The sequence below is a fragment of the Triturus cristatus genome, chromosome 12, assembly GCF_964204655.1.
Source record: "Triturus cristatus chromosome 12, aTriCri1.1, whole genome shotgun sequence".
Lineage (NCBI taxonomy): Eukaryota > Metazoa > Chordata > Amphibia > Caudata > Salamandridae > Triturus > Triturus cristatus.
This window is the reverse complement of record NC_140595.1, coordinates 42,398,640-42,420,478: the sequence shown is the minus strand read 5'-3', so window position 1 is coordinate 42,420,478 and position 21,839 is coordinate 42,398,640. Positions and strand designations below refer to the sequence as shown.

The 21,839-nt window shown below is 48.8% G+C and overlaps 1 protein-coding gene across 1 annotated transcript; it reads right to left on the bottom strand.

The window, feature by feature from the left end:
- Nucleotides 1-733: 733 nt before the first annotated feature.
- Nucleotides 734-21,576, bottom strand: TINCR (TINCR ubiquitin domain containing). The gene is made up of 3 exons (XM_085637465.1): nt 21,115-21,576; nt 16,169-16,298; nt 734-3,631 (listed from the first exon to the last, which is right to left on the bottom strand). Exons 1-2 carry the CDS (start codon nt 21,372-21,374, stop codon nt 16,235-16,237), a joined length of 324 nt encoding a protein of 107 aa, XP_085493591.1. The 5' UTR covers nt 21,375-21,576; the 3' UTR covers nt 734-3,631; nt 16,169-16,234.
- Between the last annotated feature and the right edge of the window lie 263 nt (nt 21,577-21,839).

Sequence of the window (21,839 nt, the reverse complement as noted above, 5' to 3'; positions counted from 1 at the left end):
CTGGATGTCCTATGGTGGCATCGGCACTGCCCTGGACGTCCTATGGTGGCCTCAGCACTGCTCTGGATGTCCTATGGTGGCCTCAGCACTGGCCAGTGCCCTGGCTGTCCTATGGTGGCCTCAGCACTGCCCTGGCTGTCCTATGGTGTCCCGGGTGTCCTAGTCCGAGGACTCATGAAGAGAGAGGCAGGAACTGAAAGTGGATAGGGCTCTTGTGGGCATGTTTACTTCCTGTTGGCTCCACCCCCTGCCCTGACACCTCCCTAGTAAACAGGAGACTGTGGAGGGTCATTCAGGGTGGCAACCAGTCACGTTGAAGTGCGTCACAGGGGGTGTGATGTCACTGCCCCCGAATTTCAGTGAATTGACATCTCTGTTGGGCCTTTCCTCACAGCACATTTTTGTCCTGTTTTCTGGATTTTAGGACTTTTTTTGCAAAGAAAGACCTTTGTTGGCAGAGGTTGCTCGGCCATCCATCCTGCGGCACTGGGAAGAGCTAAATGGCTGTCGCAGAAGTAGTCTGAAGATTAAAGAACGCGTCTGAAAGATGGCGGCGATGGCGCGTCTAAAGCAAAGTTATGGCCGCCATTCCCCTTGCGCCGACTATGAATTAATGCCGCAAGGAGCAGCGGTAACTTTTGCACTTTATTGCTGAAGATGCAATTAGCAGGAACGGGGAGCATATTTCACTAAACGAGGGGGAGGGCGCGTGCGATTAAGACAGACACAAGAGTGCACTTTTATACTATTTTATTTCAAGTCGTGTCGGAATGCTTCAAGATCTGAGCACTTGCGCATTGCATCAGAATAAATTACACAAGGTAACAGAACGCATTATCTGAACGCGCCGTGCAGCCTGGGGTTCACATTCTGGGAGGGCGGGGGGAGCGCGTTAATACTTATCTAATACTTGTCTTAAATAAAGTGTCCCTTACTGCATCTGTGCCTAGAGGCCAACGAGCCTATAGGGAAAAGGGAGATGTATAAACTGGCTGGCACTTGTGAAAGGCCAGGAAGGCTGGTGCAGTGTCAGTCGAACACCGAGCTACCTTTCAGGAAAGCTCCCCCTTTCCTCTCAAGGTCACATCAGTGGTTGAAGGGGAAGCCATTCATCAAACTAAAAAGTGGGCGAATCTTGGTAATTTGAGAGTGAAGGCACCTCTTTCCTTGGTTAAGCCTCGCCGCTTGAATTATACCCCAGGCTCCCCATCCCAGAAGTGATGTTACCCTGAACCTGCCATGTCTGGAAGGAGCATTGTGGGAGATGGCTTGGCAAGAAGTAGATTAGGTGTTGAAGCCCCCCCCCCCATCCATAGGCCACCCATCACCCCATCCTAACATAATTTGCACAGGTCCCATAGGGTCACAACATACAGCATCCTTCACCACAACTCCACTATGCAATCCAAATGGAGCAACAATGGAGGAAGTGACATCACAGCAACAGACCCAGCATCTGGGTTAAGCGTCACCCAACGTGTGATTCCCACCCACCCGTGCACTCGCTTAGAGGTGACGTCAGAGAGCATGATGCATTTGAGTGTGATGAAAGACATCCCTTTCTACTCACATCATTTCTGTACCACCGGTACCCTCACTCATGACAATCGAGAGACAAGACCCCATTAGCAGAGAAAATGGAGTGCGGAAATTGAATACAATACTCATTAATCGAGCCAATGTTATATGCAGGCCTTGTGACGGGATATTCTGATTGAAGCATCAGGTTCACTGTGTTGTAGGTAAAGTGAAAGTAAAATGAGCAATATCCACCAGCCTCCAACCCCCTGTGCCTGGCTCTACCCAGAGGTGAGGTTATGAGATCTCCACCAGCTTTGGCTGACCCGCTGGCAGATTCCAGTTTGTGCTGTCGTGGCATAGATACCAGGAGGGCCATGGAAATAGGACTCTGCCCGCTTAAAGAAGGGCGGACTCTCAACAAGGACCAGTTGAAGCCCAGAAACTGGAGTAGTGCCGCTCTTTATTTAAAGGAGCTGGTCTATTGGTTGTGTTTTTAGTCTTCTGGAACCCATGATTGAATTCTGGCTACTTCGGGATATTGATTAGTGAGATCCTACACAGATAGGGTTAACGGATCATTTCTTGTGAGTGGGCAGCTTACTTTGAGTGTATGACTTGTATACAAATCATTGCATCTTGGGAGTTGTAGTGTCAGTTCAATTGAACCAAGTTAGACATATGAAAACATTCATGCCCAAAGGAGACAAACATTGATTTGCAAAAGAAAAGACTCGGACTGGATCAGCTGTGTCCTAGTGGCATGGAGACATCTGATAACCCTAGCAACATATCCCTAGGTCTACCTAGGTTTCGGTTCCCTTAGCTACTAACAAACAAATAGCCCAAGTATAAGTGCTAAGTAAAAGAACACTGTGTAAGTTTTCCATACAAATGCAAAAATTGAAAAAAAAAGAAGAGGGGGAGAAAAAGGGCACGGAAGGGGCAGAGGTGAAATGACTGAAGAGGAGAATTCAAGTATCTTAAAAATGATCTAAGAATGGTGCAAATTAAAACTTCAACTCCCAGAATGCATAAATTGCTTAAATGAATGACTGGGCTGAAAAAGTAGTGTCCTGTCCACACGGAAGGAGCCTCAATCCTATCTGCATATGAACAAAAATGCCCTTGCACAAGGCCTGTGGTTAGATTTTGCTGTTCTACGGTAATCCTTCCTTTTTGTATTTTAAGTAGGTCATACATCTTCAAGAACCCTTCTCCTAAGAAAGCCTTGCCTTGCAACCCTAAGTAGGTGATTCAGAGGCTAAAGGTCAAAGGTTGCAGCCAGTAGCAGGAGGACACTGTTGATCACTGAAGTGCATGTAATCAATAGCTGTGAGGGCTGAATGCTAAAAACATAGCCTGCAGTGCCATAGCAAGGGTTCCGCGGCCCCTAACGCAAGCATGGAAAATGGCGCCCACCGCGCCCCTCACATGGGTAGTAAAAGACAGTCATAATTGGGTTGCAGGGAGCCCCTCCCACTCATGGGCCCAGATGCCTCTAAGCAGGCTGCACTATTTATTTCTTAGCCTCTGGCAGCCTGTATAAATACATGTTACGGTTATAGCGTCAAATCAGCGAGATCGCTCAGCATGTGTCATGGCTGTCGTTTTCTACAGAAACTCCCTGCATCCTCCATTGTGGAGAGCCCACAGCGTTGACAAACAGGCAGCGGGATTCATTTAAAAAGAGGTAGTTCAAACGAAAGCCCGCGCAGGCCCACCGCTGACGTCCTTTTGTGCTCGACTCCACTGCGCTGTCGCTCATCGTGCAAATTGCTGGGCCAGCACAAATCCCCTGAAAAGAAAACATGCATGCAATTTAATTGCATCAGGATACCATCTCCGTTTCAGATACTAGGCAGCCATGTGTCAAAATGCAACTGTTTCAAACAGAACATTCTGGAAACACTGGGGGACGGGTAGGCGTGTCTTGAGTTGGCGGCGTAACACTGATACTTCGCCCTAGGGGCTGGCCGCGTAATACTGAGAATCCGCCTTCGTTCTTAGGTCTGGCGGCGTAATATTGCGAATCCGCCTTCGCCCTCGGGTCTGGCTGCGTAAGCCGGGCCGTTTTCACAGTCTTCGCACTGCGCCCCAGGTTCTCCTACACCTGTGGTAGAAAAATAAATAAAAGGCTGTCAATTGTTAGAGGCAGTCTTAATTTGCGTAAAAATATGCAGAAATATTTTCGAACCCTTCCGGAACTGAGGTGTAACATTGCTGAAATGACAGTGAAAAATCATATTAATATTTCTTGCCAAAAATAATGTGATTGTGAAACATGACCAAAGGGATTTTCAACATTAAAAGTATGTTTATGGTTGAAAACACCTCAATTTACACATGCCATAAATTCGGGAAAAGATACTTGGCAGCCATTATTGGTTTTAGTATTGTAGATTTCTTTGCTGGCGAGTGTTAAGAAATAAACAGTAGTAAAACCTGCCCACCGCTGGGATGTGGGCTTTATAAGGCATGGTTAGACTTGTAGGTTTGTGTGCACCCACAATCATGTGTGTCTATGGCCATTCATGAACTGTAAGCAGGCCCTCTCCCACACTGAAAGGATTTGAAATGTATTCCAGCCAGCTGCTGGGGGAACTCCCCTTCCAGTATGGGGAGGGGACAGATCACCCCCACATCTGGTGGGGGTGTTGGGAAAGGCTTTCTCAGTGGGAACAAATGTTTGTCCCAGACAGTGAAAAAAATATATAATCTTCTTTTGCGGATTTGGCCGCTCATCTCACTGTGTGGAATTCTACGCTATGCACAGAGGCGGCCTTTAAAATGTCACATGACAGGGGCAATAGTTCACCAGGAAACCTGCGCCTGGCTTGCCTTTGAGTAATATTATTACACTTGTTTTTGAAAAGTGTTAAAAAGCACATTCAGGCAGAGTCGTAGAACGTTTACACTTATTTTGGTGACTCGACCCCGCTGTATTTATTTTGAAATATTGACACGAATAGAATGCCTGTCCCTCCCCCGTCTCTCTTCAGCTACAACATTCTTCCTCTGTCGATCACAAACTCTGCACACGTCATCAGGCTTTCTGTGTCCTGGCTCTGGGGGACTGTCACCCTCGCATACCTTTCTCCAGCCTTCTCTTTGCGTGTTTGTGCTGCTGTCAGAGTGCACATACCTTCTGCATTCCATTGCAGGGAGGGCCACGAGAATTATGCAGCACAGGAACCCCAAATTATGCGGCAGGGTTCCCTAAATTATGCAACAAGGAAAGGCACATTGTGCAGCACCTGTGCTCGTTAAAAAGCAAATCTATGGTCCTTCCGGCCAGAGCTGCCGACTTTGGAACTGAGAATCCAGGATGGAGTCTCGGCGTCGCCTCAATATTTTGTGATTCTGGGCAAATCACTTAATCTCCGCGTGCCTGAAAACATGAACGTAGCCTCGTGTAATGTAACTGGTGCTCATGTAGAGCGCTCCAATACCTTCGGGTCGAATTGGCGATATATAAAAACTACAAAACATATATATGTATGTGTTGTAGCAGGAGGTAATTCAAGATTGTCGAGGCGTGACCTTAAAATGAGGTTGTGATTCTTGTATTTTCTACATCCGTGATGTGAAGATGATTGTGTGATAGTATGAAAAATAATAACAACATCCTCACAAAAAAGAATCCTCCAATCTACACTGTTTAAATTACATAGACGTATTTAAGGTTGTTGTTTGGTATTACAGCCAAAAGGCCTTCACCAGTCCATCAAACGGGGATGTCCACACTATCTGGGCAAGATAGTCACCTCCTTAAATGGCCAATTCAATCAGTCAACAGGTAGAGGTACCCAGTTAATTATTGTAATTTGTCTAGGGCAGCACTGTGCCACGTGCAGCCAAATTGTAGTAACATTTGAACGATTTAAACTGGAAACATTTTTTGCTATAAATCTGCAGATTATGCAGCAGATGATGGATGGGGCAGCAAAGGTGACAAGTCCGCATTCACGCCGAACACGTGAGGCTGCACACTGGCATCTTTCCAGAGGCCCTGGTTAAAGGGTTCAGGAGTCTGTGATTGGCTCGGCCTGGAAGGCTCTCTACCCTGTTGGACGGTGCAACTGGTCACCCAGAGGAATAATGTGAGCACGTGTTGTTTTGTGATGTTGGTTGCTCGCCAGGTGTGGACCGTCTGTAGGTTAAAAACTTGACTTTGTCACCTGCATACGTGACACTTATTCCTGTCGGATTGCAGTCACAACCCTTGTGTCTGCTGTGCATGACATCGCTGTGATTCAATCAATCAATCAATCAGTGATACTTGTAGAGCGCGCTACATACCCGTAGGGTCTCAAGGCGCTGGGGGGGGGGGGGGTGCCGCTACTGCTCGAACATCCAGGTCTTCAGCTTCTTCCTGAAGGAGAGGTGGTCTTGGGTCAGGCGCAGGTCGGTCGGGAGGGAGTTCCAGGTCTTGGCGGCCAGGTAGGAGAAGGACCTTCCTCCTGTAGTCGCTCTTCGGATGTGGGGGACGGCGGCGAGGGCGTGGTTGGCTGATCGGAGGTGGCGTTTGGGAGCGTAGAAGTTGACTCGGCTGTTGAGGTAGCTCGGGCCTTGGTCGTGTAGGGCCTTGTGTGCGTGGGTGAGGAGGCGGAAGGTGATTCTTTTGTTGACGGGGAGCCAGTGAAGGTCTCTCAGATGTCCGGTGATGTGGCTGGTTCGTGGGATGTCGAGGATGAGTCTGGCTGAGGCGTTCTGGATCCGCTGGAGTCTCTTCTGGAGCTTGGCGGTGGTACCGGCGTAGAGGGCGTTGCCGTAGTCCAGTCGGCTGGTGACGAGGGCCTGGGTGACGGTCTTCCTGGTCTCGGTGGGGATCCACCAGAAGATCTTCCGTAGCATGCGTAGGATGTTGAAGCACGCCGAGGAGACGTTGTTGACTTGCCTGGTCATGGAGAGGGAGGAGTCCAGGATGAAGCCCAGGTTTCGTGCATGGTCTGTCGGTTTGGGTGCGGTGCCCAGGGCGGGAGGCCACCAGGAGTCGTCCCAGGCGGAGGGTGAGGAGCCCAGGATGAGGACCTCCGTCTTGTCCGAGTTCAGTTTCAGGCGGCTGGTTGTCATCCACTCGGCTACCTCTTTCATCCCTTTGTGCAGGTTGGCTCTGGCGGCGGCGGGGTCGTTGGTCAGGGAGAGGATCAGCTGGGTGTCGTCGGCGTAGGAGATTATGCTGAGGTTGTGTTTGCGTACGATGGCCGCGAGGGGGCTCATGTAGACGTTGAAGAGGGTGGGGCTCAGAGATGATCCTTGGGGGACGCCGCAGATGACTTCGGAGGCCTCTGACTTGTACTGTGGAAGGCGGACTCTCTGTGTTCTTCCGTCGAGGAAGGAGATGATCCATTCCAGCGCCTTGTCCTGGATGCCGATGTTGCTGAGGCGCCGTACTAGGGTGCGGTGGCAGACCGTGTCGAATGCCGCGGAGAGGTCTAGGAGGATGAGGGCCGCTGTTTCTCCCTTGTCCATCAGGGCTCGGATGTCATCGGTGGCGGCGATGAGGGCGGTCTCGGTGCTGTGGTTGGCTCGGAAGCCGGACTGTGAGGGGTCGAGGGATCTGTTCGTCTCGAGGAAGGCGGCCATCTGCTTGTTGACGGTCTTCTCGATGACTTTGGCTGGAAACGGGAGGAGCGAGATGGGGCGGTAGTTCTTGAGTTCGGTGGGGTCCGCTGTGGGTTTCTTGAGTAGAGCGCTGAGTTCGGCGTGCTTCCAGCTCTCAGGGAAGGTGGCGGTGTCGAAGGATGTGTTGATGATGTCTCGCAGGTGGGGTGCGATGACAGCGTCGGCCTTGTTGAAGACGTGGTGAGGGCAGGGGTCGGTCGGTGATCCGGAGTGGATGGAGTTCATCGTGCGGATGGTGTCTTCGGTGCTGATCGGGGTCCAGGCGTGGAGGGTGGTGGTGGGGGGCGGTTGTTCGGTCATGGTGTGCGTTGGTTGGTTGTTGAAGCTGCTGTGTATGTCCGCGATCTTGTTGTGGAAGTATGAAGCGAGGGAGTTGCAGAGGTCTTGCGATGGGGTGATGTCGTTGTTTCCTGCGCTGGGGTTGGAAAGCTCTTTCACGATGTTGAAGAGTTCCTTGCAGTTGTGTGCGTTGTTGTCCAGCCGGTCCTTGAATGCTGTTTTCTTGGCGGCGCGGATCAGCTGGTGGTGTTTCCGGGTGGCGAGTTTGAAGGAGGTCCTGGTGTCCGGTGTCGGTTCCCTTCTCCAGACTTTCTCGAGGGCTCGGCAGTTCTTCTTGGAGCTCTTGAGTTCGTCGGTGAACCATGGGGCCTTCTTGCTGCCGGGTCTGCTAGGCGGGGTCCTCAGTGGGGCGAGTTCGTCCGCGCAGTTGCTGATCCACTTCGTGAGGTTGTCGGCGGCTTGGCTGGGGTTCGCTGAGCTGGCAGGAGGGTGCTGGCTCAGGGAGGTGGCGAGCTGGTCTGCTGAGATCTTGTTCCAGCTTCTGCGGGCGGCCTGTTGCTGGTGGTGGTGGGTCGTCGTTCTCTTGAAGGTGAAGTGGACGCAGCTGTGGTCCGTCCATTGAAGCTCAGTGGCGTGGCTGAAGTCGATGTCTGTGCTGGAAGAGAAGACTGCGTCGAGTGTGTGTCCGGCGAGGTGGGTGGGGGTGGACACCAGTTGCTTGAGTCCCAGGTTGGCGAGGTTGTCGAGCAGGGTGCTGGTGTTGCGGTCCTTGTTGTTCTCCAGGTGGAAGTTGAGGTCCCCCAGGAGGATGTAGTCAGCGGAGGGGAGGGCATGCGGGCTGACGAAGTCGGCGATGTCCTCGCTGAATTGTGTGCGTGGTCCAGGGGGTCGGTAGATCAGGGTGCCTCTGAGGGTGGTCTTCGGGTTGGTGTGGATCTGGAAATGCAGGTGTTCGGCGCTGGTCAGGGTGTTGTCGGTGCTGGTCGTGAGACGGATGGTGCTCCTGTGGACGATGGCGATGCCTCCTCCCATCTGGTTGGCGTTTCGGTCCCTCCGGACGATCTTGTAGCCCTCTGGGATAGCGATGGCGATGTCGGGAGCTGAAGAGGCGTTCATCCAGGTCTCTGTGAGGAAGGCAACGTCTGGGGCTGTGGCGTCTAGGAGGTTCCAGAGTTCGATGGCGTGTCTGTGGACGGAGCGGGTGTTGAGCAGGATGCACTTGAGGTGGGTGCTGCTGGTGTTTGACTTGGCGGGTGTTGGTGCGAGGCAGGTCCGGATGCAGGAGAACTTGCAGGCGTGGCAGCTGAAGGGTCCGTGGGTGTGACGTGGTGTGGCTTGGTGGCACTCTGGGCGTCGGCCGGTGTTGAGTGCGTTGAGGGTGGCGGATGAGTACGTCCTGCGGGTCGGACGGGGTCTTCGAGGACCAGGGGTCCTGGCGCTGGTCGCGATCCGGTCGCGGACGGGCGCAGACGGGCTTACCTTTGGCGCGCCTTCGGCGCACAATTGGCGCGCCCGCTGCGCGTGACCGCTGCGCGTTCGCACGGTCGCCATTTAAGGCGAAGTGCGCGGGTGGGCGGAGCAGCTGGGAGGCGGGAGCGGGGAGGGTTACAGAAGAGAAAAGGGGCGGGGACAAGCGGCGGTGGCGGGAAGGGAGGGCGGAGGGCGGCGAGGTAGGCGGACAACAAGGAAGGAGAGCCTAAAACACGGGCAGAAAGAAAAATGCTAAACAGGCACAAATAAACGACAAAACACGGAAAAAAAAGAGGTTAAACGAAGTAAAACAAAAACAGGCACAAATGATCGTCAAAACCAGGCAAAACAATCCCCGCAGCGGAGGCAGCCGGCAACCGGCAAACGAGGCGGCAGCGAGGCAGAGGGCAGGCAGGGGGCACACGCAGCAGCTGGTGGCCGTGCGGCGCGGGGGTGTCCCACAAGTGGGTCACACTCACCTGCGTCGCACGGTCGCCATTTAAGGCCAAGTGCGCGGGTGGGCGGAGCAGCTGGGAGGCGGGAGCGGGGAGGGTTACAGAAGAGAAAAGGGGCGGGGACAAGCGGCGGTGGCGGGAAGGGAGAGCGGAGGGCGGCGAGGTAGGCGGACAACAAGGAAGGAGAGCCTAAAACACGGGCAGAAAGAAAAATGCTAAACAGGCACAAATAAACGACAAAACACGGAAAAAAAAGAGGTTAAACGAAGTAAAACAAAAACAGGCACAAATGATCGTCAAAACCAGGCAAAACAATCCCCGCAGCGGAGGCAGCCGGCAACCGGCAAACGAGGCGGCAGCGAGGCAGAGGGCAGGCAGGGGGCACACGCAGCAGCTGGTGGCCGTGCGGCGCGGGGGTGTCCCACAAACAATATTGCTTGTGTCTTGCCACTCATTTGCTTCAAGGGGTCAGTAAAGGTTGTCCAGAAAAATTTTCTCTGCTATGGCCTGTCATTGGTGTCAAAGGTTATGTGATGTCCCTTCCTGGGATGTAACCAGTGATAAAAACAGGCAAATGATGTCACTTCCTATGATGGCATTGAAAGGTCAAAATCTATGTAATATTGTCTTCTTTGATGGAATGGAACATTCAAAGGGGATATGATGTCACTTCCAGGCGCGCCCCACCCATTGGACTCAAAGGGCTTCAGCCCCCCCCCCCCCCCCCCCCCCACCCCCGTCGTGTGTGGCAGCCCGGGATGAGACACCTTCCCGGGCAAAAAAGCAGCCGCACCCGAGCACTTCACAGGTCTTTAAAAGACCATTTGCATGTTAATGAGGCCTTGCTGTTGTTTCACCCCCTCTAAGAGCTCCTGCAGCTCCACTCTGCCTATTGCTTAAAGTTCAGCCCCCCCCCGAAATTTTTGCTCAGCCCCCCCCCCCCCCGAAATTTGGCTCTAGTTGCGCCTCTGGTCACTTCCTAGCTGGCTTCGAGAAGTCAAAGGGCATGTGACGTTTCCTATCAACAATTGAAGAGGTCAAAAGACAGGCGGTTCCTCTTCCTTCCTTGGGATATAGAGGTCAAAGGGCATGTGATGTCCTTGTCTGTGATGGGATCTAGAGGTCAAAGGGTATGGCATGTACATTCCCCCATCTTCTATAGGTTTGGCCTTCTGGCACTTGTTAGCTACATTCACGTTATGCGTTTTTTTTAGGGTCCACTGAGACTTTAAATTTCATCTGTCAAATGTGTAGCCAAATCCCAGTGTACCAGAGGTAATCCCATCTCACCTGTACGGATTTGATTACTCACTCGGGCAAAGCGCATGTGCGTCATCCAAAGGTGTCCCATCAGCATCCCCTTGCATCCTCATGCAGAACCGATCATGTGTGACTCCTGCTAATCGCTTTGCAGTTCTGGAGCTAAAGGCTTGATTTAGTGTTTGATGGACAGGTCACAAAAGTAACCCTCAGTTCACCTCCTCGATTATGAGTCAGTCTTTTACCCACCAGCTCCGCTGTAAGAAAATGTATTCCAGCGGCCCTTCAGAGTAGGGGTGTAGGAGGCGGGAGCCGTCTGAGTAAGGGCATCAGACCACGTGCTCTATTTAGAACGGAAAGTCTAACATCCCTTTTTTCAATAGCTCACAAACAGAAAATAAATCGAGCCTTACATCTTCGGGTGTGAAGTTCCCAGGAGTTTGTCTCTGAAAAACAAAAAGGGTTGGTGCACAGCTGTCAGAACCATGGCGGACGCGCACCACACTTTTTGTGACTTACAGGAGCTTCCATAGTGGTGGCTCCTATATTAGCACAAAGACCACCGGGGGGCTGGCAGGGATCTCTGATTATGTTGTATCCTCCTGGATAATGGTTGGTTGTGGTCCAATATGTGCCCAGTGGAGCTAGTCTAGGATGGGTGGTGGGATGAGTGAATGTGCTTTGTAGTTGAGTAACCTGGAATATAAACTAGGACTCCTAATCCAGTGTTGCCATCTTTTGGGCACTGGCATAGCCGGTGAGCCTTTGATTAGCAATTTGCCATGTTGACTCCGGCATCCATCAGTAGTCGTGGGTCTTACATCTCTGGGGTGAGTAACTTCGCGCTTCGCTACATTTTTTGTGCACGTGCCACAGAGAAGAATCTAAAGTGATCCTGGCTGTCTAGGACACTGCAGGTTTCTTTTTTGCCGGAGAGCACCTGCCATGCTCAGGACAGTCTTGCACTGTTTTCGAGTGAACAGACTGTGGATGTGTTTAATGGGGTTTGTGTTGTGTGGAAGGCGTGGCGTGTGCCGAGAGCTTTCATAATGAATCAATAATCTGGGCTGTCATTTTAGACACCCTTACTAATATGGTATGTTAGCCACATGAACTGACTCACGCCTGGAACTTCTGCAGTACATGAGAACTCCAGGCTGGGCGCCGCCTCCATGACAAAATGGAGCCCTTTGGTGACAAGCGAGACATCGCCTCTACGCCGACTGGTTCCCCTAGACCCACAGTCAATCCCACCTCGTAATTGTCACCAGGGGGAAAGTTTACAGACCTCCAACTCGCTCTTTTGAGAATCATGCGCACTGGGTTTGGATACGTGCTCGGTTTTACAGCACCGGCCCACCCCATCCCGACCGCTTTCTGGTGCCTCCTGCGTAAAAATTGTCTGGGAAGAGGCGAAGACAACTCCGTGTCAGTTTTAGAAAACTGGTGGACTTCCAATAGCATATTCAGAGCCCACTGGTATATACTGAAACTCTCTCGGAGAGACAGTGAAAATGTAAACACTGCTTTTATGAATAAAGAGTAAATTTGGCAAATGCACATCATCATCAGATACATCAGTAGGTGCATCTAAAGTTGGGCAATGGAAGATGGATACAGTAGTTTACTGCTGTGAGTCACAAATAGCAAATGTCCAGATGATGGCAATAGTAGTCAAATTGACAAGTCGCAGATGGCCACACTATTTAGTTATCGAGGTGGTTATCCTCTGTCTCCGCAAAGTTTCAAAGGAGCAGGTAGGAAAGCAATGGCATGGTTGGCGAGGAAACTGGAAGAGTGTCGTATCGTGAAAACAGCTCATAGGCTAGGATTCCTGGTCGGTGGCAATGACGCCTACTTCATTGGTGCCAATAGAAAATCCAAAGAACTGGTGGTCAACGTATTATGGATGAAGATGAAAAGAAAAACAAACATTCAGGTGTAAATGTATAAATGGTACATCAAGTAAAATCAATCGTTAGTTCAGAATCTTCATACTTTGTCACAATCCAGGTATTTTTGTTGCACCCAAAGGCCCTTTTATGTAGTGGCATCTGACTGGATAGATCTGACCTCCTGTGACCAGGTTCTGCCCACTAGAGGACTCCAACATCCCAAATAGGAAGATCATTGTACAAAATGGTGGCACAACCCTATGTGCAGTTCTTTATTCTTATTTAATACCAGGTAAATTAAGTGTATTAATATCAATTACTACATCCCACAATAGGATATCTACACTGTCCTGGGAGTTATGATAATACCTGTCCTCTGAGAACTTTATGGTTCTGGTAGTCGGAGAATAGCTGATTGGAACCCTCAACATACTGAGAAAAGTTGAAACTAACACTTTGCCCAAGTTTGAGAAAGTTGAAACTAAGCCCCGCAGACTTGAGCCGAGTATACAGACTCCAGTTGACTCGCCACATTCTCTTGAAACTAACCTCCCTGCTGCCGCTGACATTGCTCTTGGATTCCTGACAATTAACGTTTCAAGTGTGACCTTTAAGAATGAATGGTTTGGGGTGTTTTTTTTTTTTTTACATTTTCTCCCTCTCTTTTAAAAATTGGGTTTTTGCTATGCACACTAAAGAATAAACATCGCCAACTTTTTTTGTCCAAAATGGCCTTTCTTCCAATTTTATATTGTTGGAAGTTTGTGAGGGATTTTGTACCACATACATTCTGTGTGTCCCTACACCTGTCGTCATGGTCGTTAAGTTGACAGCAAAATCTACCCAAAAAAATACAACTTTAGCAAATTGTATTGCGCCTCAATTATGGCGTCTAAAAATTCAGATGGAAACTCCAGCTCTAATTTGCAGCAGCAAAAAATGCATTCCCATTGAAAGTTTGCAGGTGGTGAAAAATAAAATATACATGTGCCAGCCTCGGGATTACAACATTCTTGGAGCGTTTACTTGAAATCTCTACATTTAGAAGTGGGTGTTAGGAGTCCAATTTATATGTTCACATTTTATCGCATCATGGTTTTGCAGAAGAAATTGACTGATTCTGGACTGTATGCGCCGTGTGGGGTTGCCACCAGGGATATGCATTATGGTTTGCGCGAATTAACACAATCACCCCAAATATAGTAGTGCTCCGAAAGTGAAAATGAGAAATGCATTTTGGGAAGAAAAATTATGTAAATGATGTGATCCATCTTCTCTACCATGATCAGTTTTTCAAATGCTGGCTTTTTCTGTGCCACGGTCTTATTTATAAAAAATGTCCTGCTGCCGAGATACTTACATTCTGTCTATCTCATAAAACAAACATTTACAAAGAAGCAATGTGGCTTCTCTTTGGCTTCCGGTCCAAGCAGATGGAATTACCTTCTGCAATGTATAATTAGATGCACATCCAATATCTACATATTTAAACATATTCAGAAATCACATCCGCAATTAGCACCCACGCACTGAAAGAAACACAAGTGCCTTTGACAATAACATCCTTGGGCCAGGCAGGCAGATACTGCAAGTCTCACTCATTGGGTGTGAGCATCACTCCTATGTACATAGGGCTTACTCATGGCTACTAACAAAGACCCGTTAGAATTAAATGGAGCCTAGTATCTAGGACTCACCACATTTCATGCCATTGCACCTATCTGTGATCTAAAACCCTCAAATATTACCTGTTGGGGATAATTTATCCAGAGATCTCTAAAGTTCTGATTACAAATGACCGGAAAAAGGGTGTGACACTTACTGCACTCGATATATTACAACACCACAGGCATCAGAGTTTATCAGGTACGATAAATAGCACCCAATTATGACTACTGGCCAAAAAGTCGTGCGATACTTGCAGATTTTGGTGCTTAGCCACACCCAAATCCACATGCCACATCATTTACCGGGAAAATTGTCAGGGATGCGGTTCTTATTTCACAAAAGATCATAATTGCAATATGTAGAAGCAGGAGTCACTGCATATATCACTAGTAATTGGGCCAATCACAACTGGGGTGTAGGCTCCGTTTCCACATGTTATGCCCCGATATGTCAACTCTCCAAATTAATAAGAAAGACTCCATCTTTTATAGACATTTTTCTCTTTTTTTCTTTGTAAATATTCCTTACTCTTTCAAAGTTTAATCAGGAAATAAAAGGTTCCCCTTTTACTGCTCCAAAATCTCCCTGTAAGGTATTTGCCAATGATGTCATGTTTGCATACAAAATATTTCAATTCCCTGTAGATGTGGACCTTGAAAATATAGTGATAGTCGGCATTGTGGAGTTAATATATAGCCATGTCCATGTCCATATTATTTAACTTTAGATTGTGATTTGCAGCAGTTGGGTGGAAGTCAATGGTGGATTGGGGCTGGGTCACATGCTAGAGGCTTAAACACAGATAGCAAAAATATTGACTACAAAAAACGTAAACCAAAAAAATACAGACTGCAAAAATAAAGAATACCAAATATGGCCTGCAAAAGCATAAACTCAGAAATGCGGCCTGAAAAAAACCCACAAAACATACAGATTGCAAAAATGTAGCTTTAAATAATATAGTCTCAACAAAAAAGACTGCTAAAATATCAACTCAAAAATACAAACTGGAATAATAATGGCCATGTATAAATATCTCCCTCAAAATGTTGATGTGCACCTAAACCTAGTGTAAAGTATAGGTCATAAAATATGCTAAAGTTTGAGTTAGAACGTGAATTGGAATGTCCTACGACATAGAAGAGTGTTTGGCTGGAGGTCTATGTGACAATATACGTTGATTTAGTTTTGTCGTTCATCTGGGGTGTCTGGATGACAACAAAGAATTTATTGGAAATACAAATGTATAAGCCCATTTAAATGAATTAAAATATTTTGATCGGTAAGAGCGTGATCTCTTTATAAGTCGCTCTATGTGCTTCGAACTCACGTGCAGCACCTCTTTTACGTTAACATTTTTCAAATATTTTCGGTGTAGTTTTGAAAAAGGTAATTGTAGTCTGGCCCGCGTAAACAACAATCCGCACTCCAGCACCCTTGGGCGCAACTTTCCTCATGTTTCATCATTCACCAGAACTCCTGCCATCAGAGGCGCCATGTTTCTATGACTTTCTGACTGATGGTCTCATCTGAATTTCTTAGCACATTGGTTCTTACAACTCTTATTAACAGTGATATTTTTCTAGAGTTCTCTCTCTCCCTCCCTCCCTCTCCATCTCACTTCTCTCCTCCTCTCTTATGCCTATATGCTGTTCATATTGGTCAGCCATTTTGCCCCCTACACACCACAGCGCTTCCCTGAAAATGTAAAGTGCGGTAATCACAGAGGTCAGCCATTTTATCACGCGTCCCAGGCTCAAGCCTTTAGTGTCTCCATGTACATCCAACAAAACCAAATCCCATGATGCTAGCCGGCCGCAATATGTTTATTCAAATTGTTTGCCTTAGTCAGAGGGTGAAACTTCACAGACCAACAGAGAGTAATCTCTGCTGCATTGTTTTACTTGTTAATGTTACAGGCAACATGACTCACAGTGTGAAAGCTTCCAGTAGCTTCTGCCTCCTGAGTCAGTACGTTATATGAACTCGACTTACCGAAACGTGTCAGACCAGTCAGGGCAGGAATCTATCCGTCTCTCTCATGGGCGGCAGCTTTCTCTCTCACACGCCAGTTTCTTGGCCCAGAGTGCGTGACGAGTTTCCTAAACTCGGCACCATATGTTTTCTATAACAGAGACAAATTTCAATGTTAATATAGCTAAAAAAATAATAATTGCAATTCAGAGCATGACTGGGGCTAAGTGGCCTTGGGGGCAAATAAGAAGAGTTCTTGACAGGGCTAGGCCCTGAAAAGGCAGGGAAGGCTATGGGGGGCAGCTGCATGTCAGGATTTGTCTTGGATAGGACTGAATATGCCACAGTCCTTCCAGCCGTAGAGACACCCAGACCCTGGAGTTTACGAATGCTCCTCCACATACCTCTTAGCCTCTGTTGTGCACTTCAGTAAAAGTTACTAAGCAACCGTGCAAGTCATAGCTGGCTTCAGCTTTCGGGAAACCACACAAATACATTCCCCTTAGTCATGCTGCATTGATATAAGTGTATATATACAAAACATCAAAACAAATGCAGCCACAGTTACTGAATTTTGTGTACTACTCACCAGAGCTCACTAAGCTACATTTATTGGGCTCTGCCAAGGTTGTGTGCTTTGCTGTTTATGGGGAAAACAATGTCCTGTGGCTTTCCCCAGCTTTCGAATGGTTTTACTCTCCCAGCACTATGCTACCACACTTCATGCTCTGCGCCCAGGAACGCAGTAGCCCTTGGCTGCCCCCTATTGATAGAACAAAGTTATTACAAAAGCCAGAAAAATGACTATTTTTCAGTGTGTACCAAATTCTCTAGCTTGCAAAATGCTATGTTGCCTAGAGAGTCAAAATCTATACACCGTTCCTCTACGTAGTCCTAGTGGTACAGTGGAGACATCTTCGGTGAGATTCTCAAGGTACCCCACTTTCAACCTCTGGCCCAGAAATTTCCAATAATCGAGGGCTTCAACCTGTGCATGGACTGCCTGTCATATCTTGCATGCCCACGATCCCTGCATGTTTGAGTTTTTGTAGAGAATAGTGATTGTGGTTCAGAGAATGTTGTGATGTAGTGGAATGTTGGCGTGAGCGCGGAGGAGAGAGCCTGGCGTTTACTAACAGCTGGAGGTAGGATGAAGGTCTGTCAGACGCTTTTGGAGAAAAAAACGAAACCAAGACCTAAACTTAATAATTAACTTACCACCTCCAACTAGTGTGACTCTTGACTCTTTGATGTGAAAACCCCCTCTCCAGACTCAGGATGCTGAGTGTAAACCAGTAGCAATTCAAGGAGAATTATTGAAAGTATCCGGCTTGAACCACTTGTCAATGGCTCACTAAGACCTGCTCTTCTTTCACCAGATCTAATGTTCACACCCAGCAGCGCAAAGATGAAGCCAGATCCGCAAGACACAGACAGCCATGCATTGGCGATGCACTGGTCAGCATGCGAGAGAACGCATGATCACACTTGATGTGGACAACCAAGCAACAGCGATTCGCTAGCCGGCATTAGAGAGAACGCATGATCACACTTGATGTGGACAACCAAGCAACTGTGATGCAATGGCTAGCATTAGAGAGCACACATTATCACACTTGATGCGGACAACCAAGCAAGGGCGATGCGCTGCTCAGCATTAGAGAGAACGCATGATCACGTTTGATGTGGACAACCAAGCAACGGCGATGCACTGGGCAGAATTAGAGAGCACGCATTGTCACACTTGATGTGGACAACCAACCACTTTGGAGGTAAGTTTGCCTCAGTTGGACCAACACATCCGATTCCAGTTAATTGTTGAATGAAAGCCCCCTTCTGCAAGCATGGTGTCCCGGTGGTGACATGGAGCCACGTGGTCACGCTACCACTGTACAGATGCTGATACCACGGCATTCTGTGATCGAAGTATCTATCCGGCCTTTGGGCAAATATTACAGATGTTCGGCTGTTTAACTAATAGTCAGAAGAATAGTGATGTTTTAGTTGCTTCTGTTTGGCAAGGGGTGCATGAGCTGTAGCTTTGCCGCATGCCTGGTTCACAGTGAAGTTTCTTTGCTGTCTGCTCGTTGCCTCTGACAGAATAGTCCTTATCTTCTGCTGTTTATTATGCTGCTGGACATATAGTGTCTTTTCTTTGTTGTTTGGGGCCTCACAAAGAAAAGTACCGTATCTCTGTGAATTAGCCATACTAGCCACATAACAGTGAAACTTCACTACTTACCTGCTGGGCCAGCTAAATAGCGACCACCTACCGAACATAAATGGCGGAGAGTGGCACTAGCCAGGCACACCTCTTTTTCTGCCCAGTGTTGATGCTTCACAATAAATGGTAGCGCTAGTGCACAAATTACCCTGTGTGAATTGTAGCAGTGCAAGAATTCCTCTTTCTAGGCACAGCCTGTGGAGGTCAAAGGTCAGGGACATGAACTTGTGTGACCATTTCAGGTTTTATTGAACAACATTCCATTTTCTGCATATTTGTGGCAGCACCATAAAAACTTCTAGAAAAGCCGAAACTCCTGTCTTGAAAATGGAATGCTGTTTTGACTCTTACCTAGTTTAGCTCGTGACTTGCAATAGTGCCAGACACTGACTTCGACTGACTCTCCCCAGCCCTGCAGGTATTTCAGTAAGACGTGGAGCAACGTCTACTGCGCTCAGGTTTAGTTGGCTCAGTCTGGCTGGCTGCTTTAGAACAGTTTTATGAGTATTTCCTTTTTACAAATTTACTTTTTAAGGAGACACATTAACTACTTTTGTCATTTTTCCCAATTGTTACCAGACTTCACAGAATGCTAACAGCTGTGATGGTCAAATGTTAACCCTACCTGGATAGCTCACGTTTCCTAGTTTCACGTGTAGCTCATTCTTTCCAGGACAAATCTTTGAATTCTTAGACCTGGAATCCTGTTGTGTTTTTAACGAGTTAAACAAGACTACAAATCCCAGAATGCAACAAAAGAAACCTGGACTAGATAACCTGCCCACACATGGAACTGGAAAAAATGAGAGCTCTGCCTACCATTCTTTCCCAAAGACAGATGTCTGTCTGGAGTTCATCAGCTTTCCCTGTGGCTAGGAGGTGAGAGTCACTTTTAAAATCAGCTGCCTTGTGTACCAAGCCATCCATCGAAAGAAATCATCTTATCTCACCTCTTATCTCACCGTCCTGCCCCGGCCGTTAGGGGGGTTTAGGAGAAAGAATTCCCTTCCTTGGAATAACCAAAATTCAAAACTTGCCAGCCCTTACCAGGTGCACCCTAGTCACAAGTAATGCTCCTGACCTATCATTCCAGCTCTACCAAACTGAGCCTGGCTGAATTTTGCTTCACATGTCTGGAAAAGAGCCTTCATGTTGTGAGTGACCTCGTCAGCCAACCTCTTAAGGGGTAAGTATCTTTTTCTGCCTCGTGGGAAAAAAAACTGGCCAAGAACTGAGCGCACCAGTGCTGCCAGGGTGCCCCAGTCCCTCGTGGATGCAGGGGAAATGCCCCATCACCCGGCCCGCTGATTTGATAGTAACACACATCAATGATCAGAGTTCTTTGGATGACTGGAGCAACCGGGTGCCGGTGCCTCTGCACCTGCTGCACCATGGCTAGGTACAGCACTGAGAGTGCCGAGGCTCCGAGGTTCTCCTGGAGCAGTTGAACCACCCACTTTTCAGAAGCAATGTTGTGATGAGCGACCTCACTGGATACAACTGTGTTTTATAAATTATTTATAACGACCTCCTGGCAGGAAACTTCTACATTTTCCAACACTCTCCACTCATCGGGACGCCGCGCAGGTAGTGTTTGACACCTGGCTAGATGGTGCAGTGATTTAAGTACTAGCTATTGGCATTTGTGTGCGACCTGCAAGTCACAATTCAGCATTCCATCCTTCCGAGGTCGATTAAATATGGAACATTATGTAAATGTTATTATTGGTTTTAAATAAGGGGCATGGCGTTGTGCAGATCTAAATTTATAGTAAAGGGCACATCTAGCTCCAAGAAGCAGCAGAACACACCACAGGGAGCATTTGAGTTGTAGCAGGATATTCTGAGACCGGTGGGTGCTGTGAGAAGTTCAGTCAGTGAGGTTTAAGTAGATGCTGAACGTGAAACTCGGTAACCTGCATTCTAATCCCGCCATCTGCGCCCGTCAAAATGTGTGATCGTGGGCAAATCTCTTCATCTGCCCGCACCCCACATTGTAAATAATATGTGTGTAATGAAAATACACAGAACATCCTTGTTTCTCCAGTACGATCTCAACTGGACCCTACACACTACAGGGTTCCAAGCACAGAACCAGTCTCGGGTTACCCTGCTACTACTCAAGTGTTGTTCGATGCTAGCTGTGTGCCTCATTATATAAATGCAGAAATGCAGAACGTTATCTCATTCTTTCTTCCCTTCAGTCCTAGTCGTTCCCTCCATTTCGTCCCCTTGCTGTCTCTCACCGCCTAAGCAGCGCGTAAATAAATCATACAAAAATCACAATATAAGCCCGGAAAAGTAAGCAGCGCACACGCACATTTGTATTTCCTTTCAGCAACAAACATTTTTTGTTGTTAAAATCTGCAGATTCATCACCAGAGGGTATATTATGCGGTAAATGCGGCAAATCCATCACTCGGTGAAAAAAAGCCGCGGTCGCAGAATCGCATCAATTCAGTGGGCCTGGAAGCCAGGAGCGGATGGATACAAGATGGAGGGGGAGGGGAGGGGGGTCCTGCGCGCGCGTACCTGGAGCCAGGAGCGGATGGATTCAAGATGGGGGCCCCTGAGCGCGCGTACCTGGAGCCAGGAGCGGATGGATAAAAGATGGGGGCCCTGCGGGCGCGCGGGCGTATCTGGAGCCAGGAGCGGATGGATACAAGATGGGGGACCCTGCGCGCGCGTACCTGAAGCCAGGAGCGGGTGGATACAAGATGGGGGGCCCTGCACGCGCGCGTACCTGGCACCGCTGACCAGCAGGATGACCGAGCCGTCCTTGATGTTAACCGACTTGACGGTCTCGTGCTCCCCCAGCTGCACCCCGTTGTAGAAGAAGTGCTTCTTCCAGGAGGTGACCCCCAGCTTCACCAGGTGCACCCGCAGGTCCTTCATGGTGTCCGTGGGCTTGACGGAGACCGGAAGCATCCGCCCGTCCTCCGGGAAGTGCACCAGGATCTCGTACTTGACCCAGTGCGCGCTGAGGCGCCGCAGCTTGTCCATGTCCACCCGGGGCCTCCAGCGCTGTGCGTCGGGCTCCTGGCGCGCAGGAGAACTTCAAGGCGCTCCGGGGAGTTCCAGCCGGCTGCTGCCGTGAACACCCTCAGCCTGCTGCCAAACCGGTTCCGGGCCTCATTCCGCGCATTCCACCTCTTCTTGCAAGTCTGGAACTGCTGCTCTGAGTGTGTGTGGAGCAAAGGTTCCTGCAGCCCTGTCCGTGCCAAGGTGTAAGGTTCACCGGGGTGTGCACGCAGGGTGGCTCCCGCCCTCTGGTTTCGGCTGCCCACATCTTCCCCAGGACCTCACGTGCATTCCAGCCAGGGCCAGCTCTTGGAATGGACAAGCTGTGCTTAGGCCCAGGGCGCCTACAGCTAGAGGGGCGCACGTGTACCACACTTCCCGAGCAGCCTTAAATAAAGATTTGATTCCAGGCCACTGTTCAGTTCATTGCTTCCGGATAGCAGGATT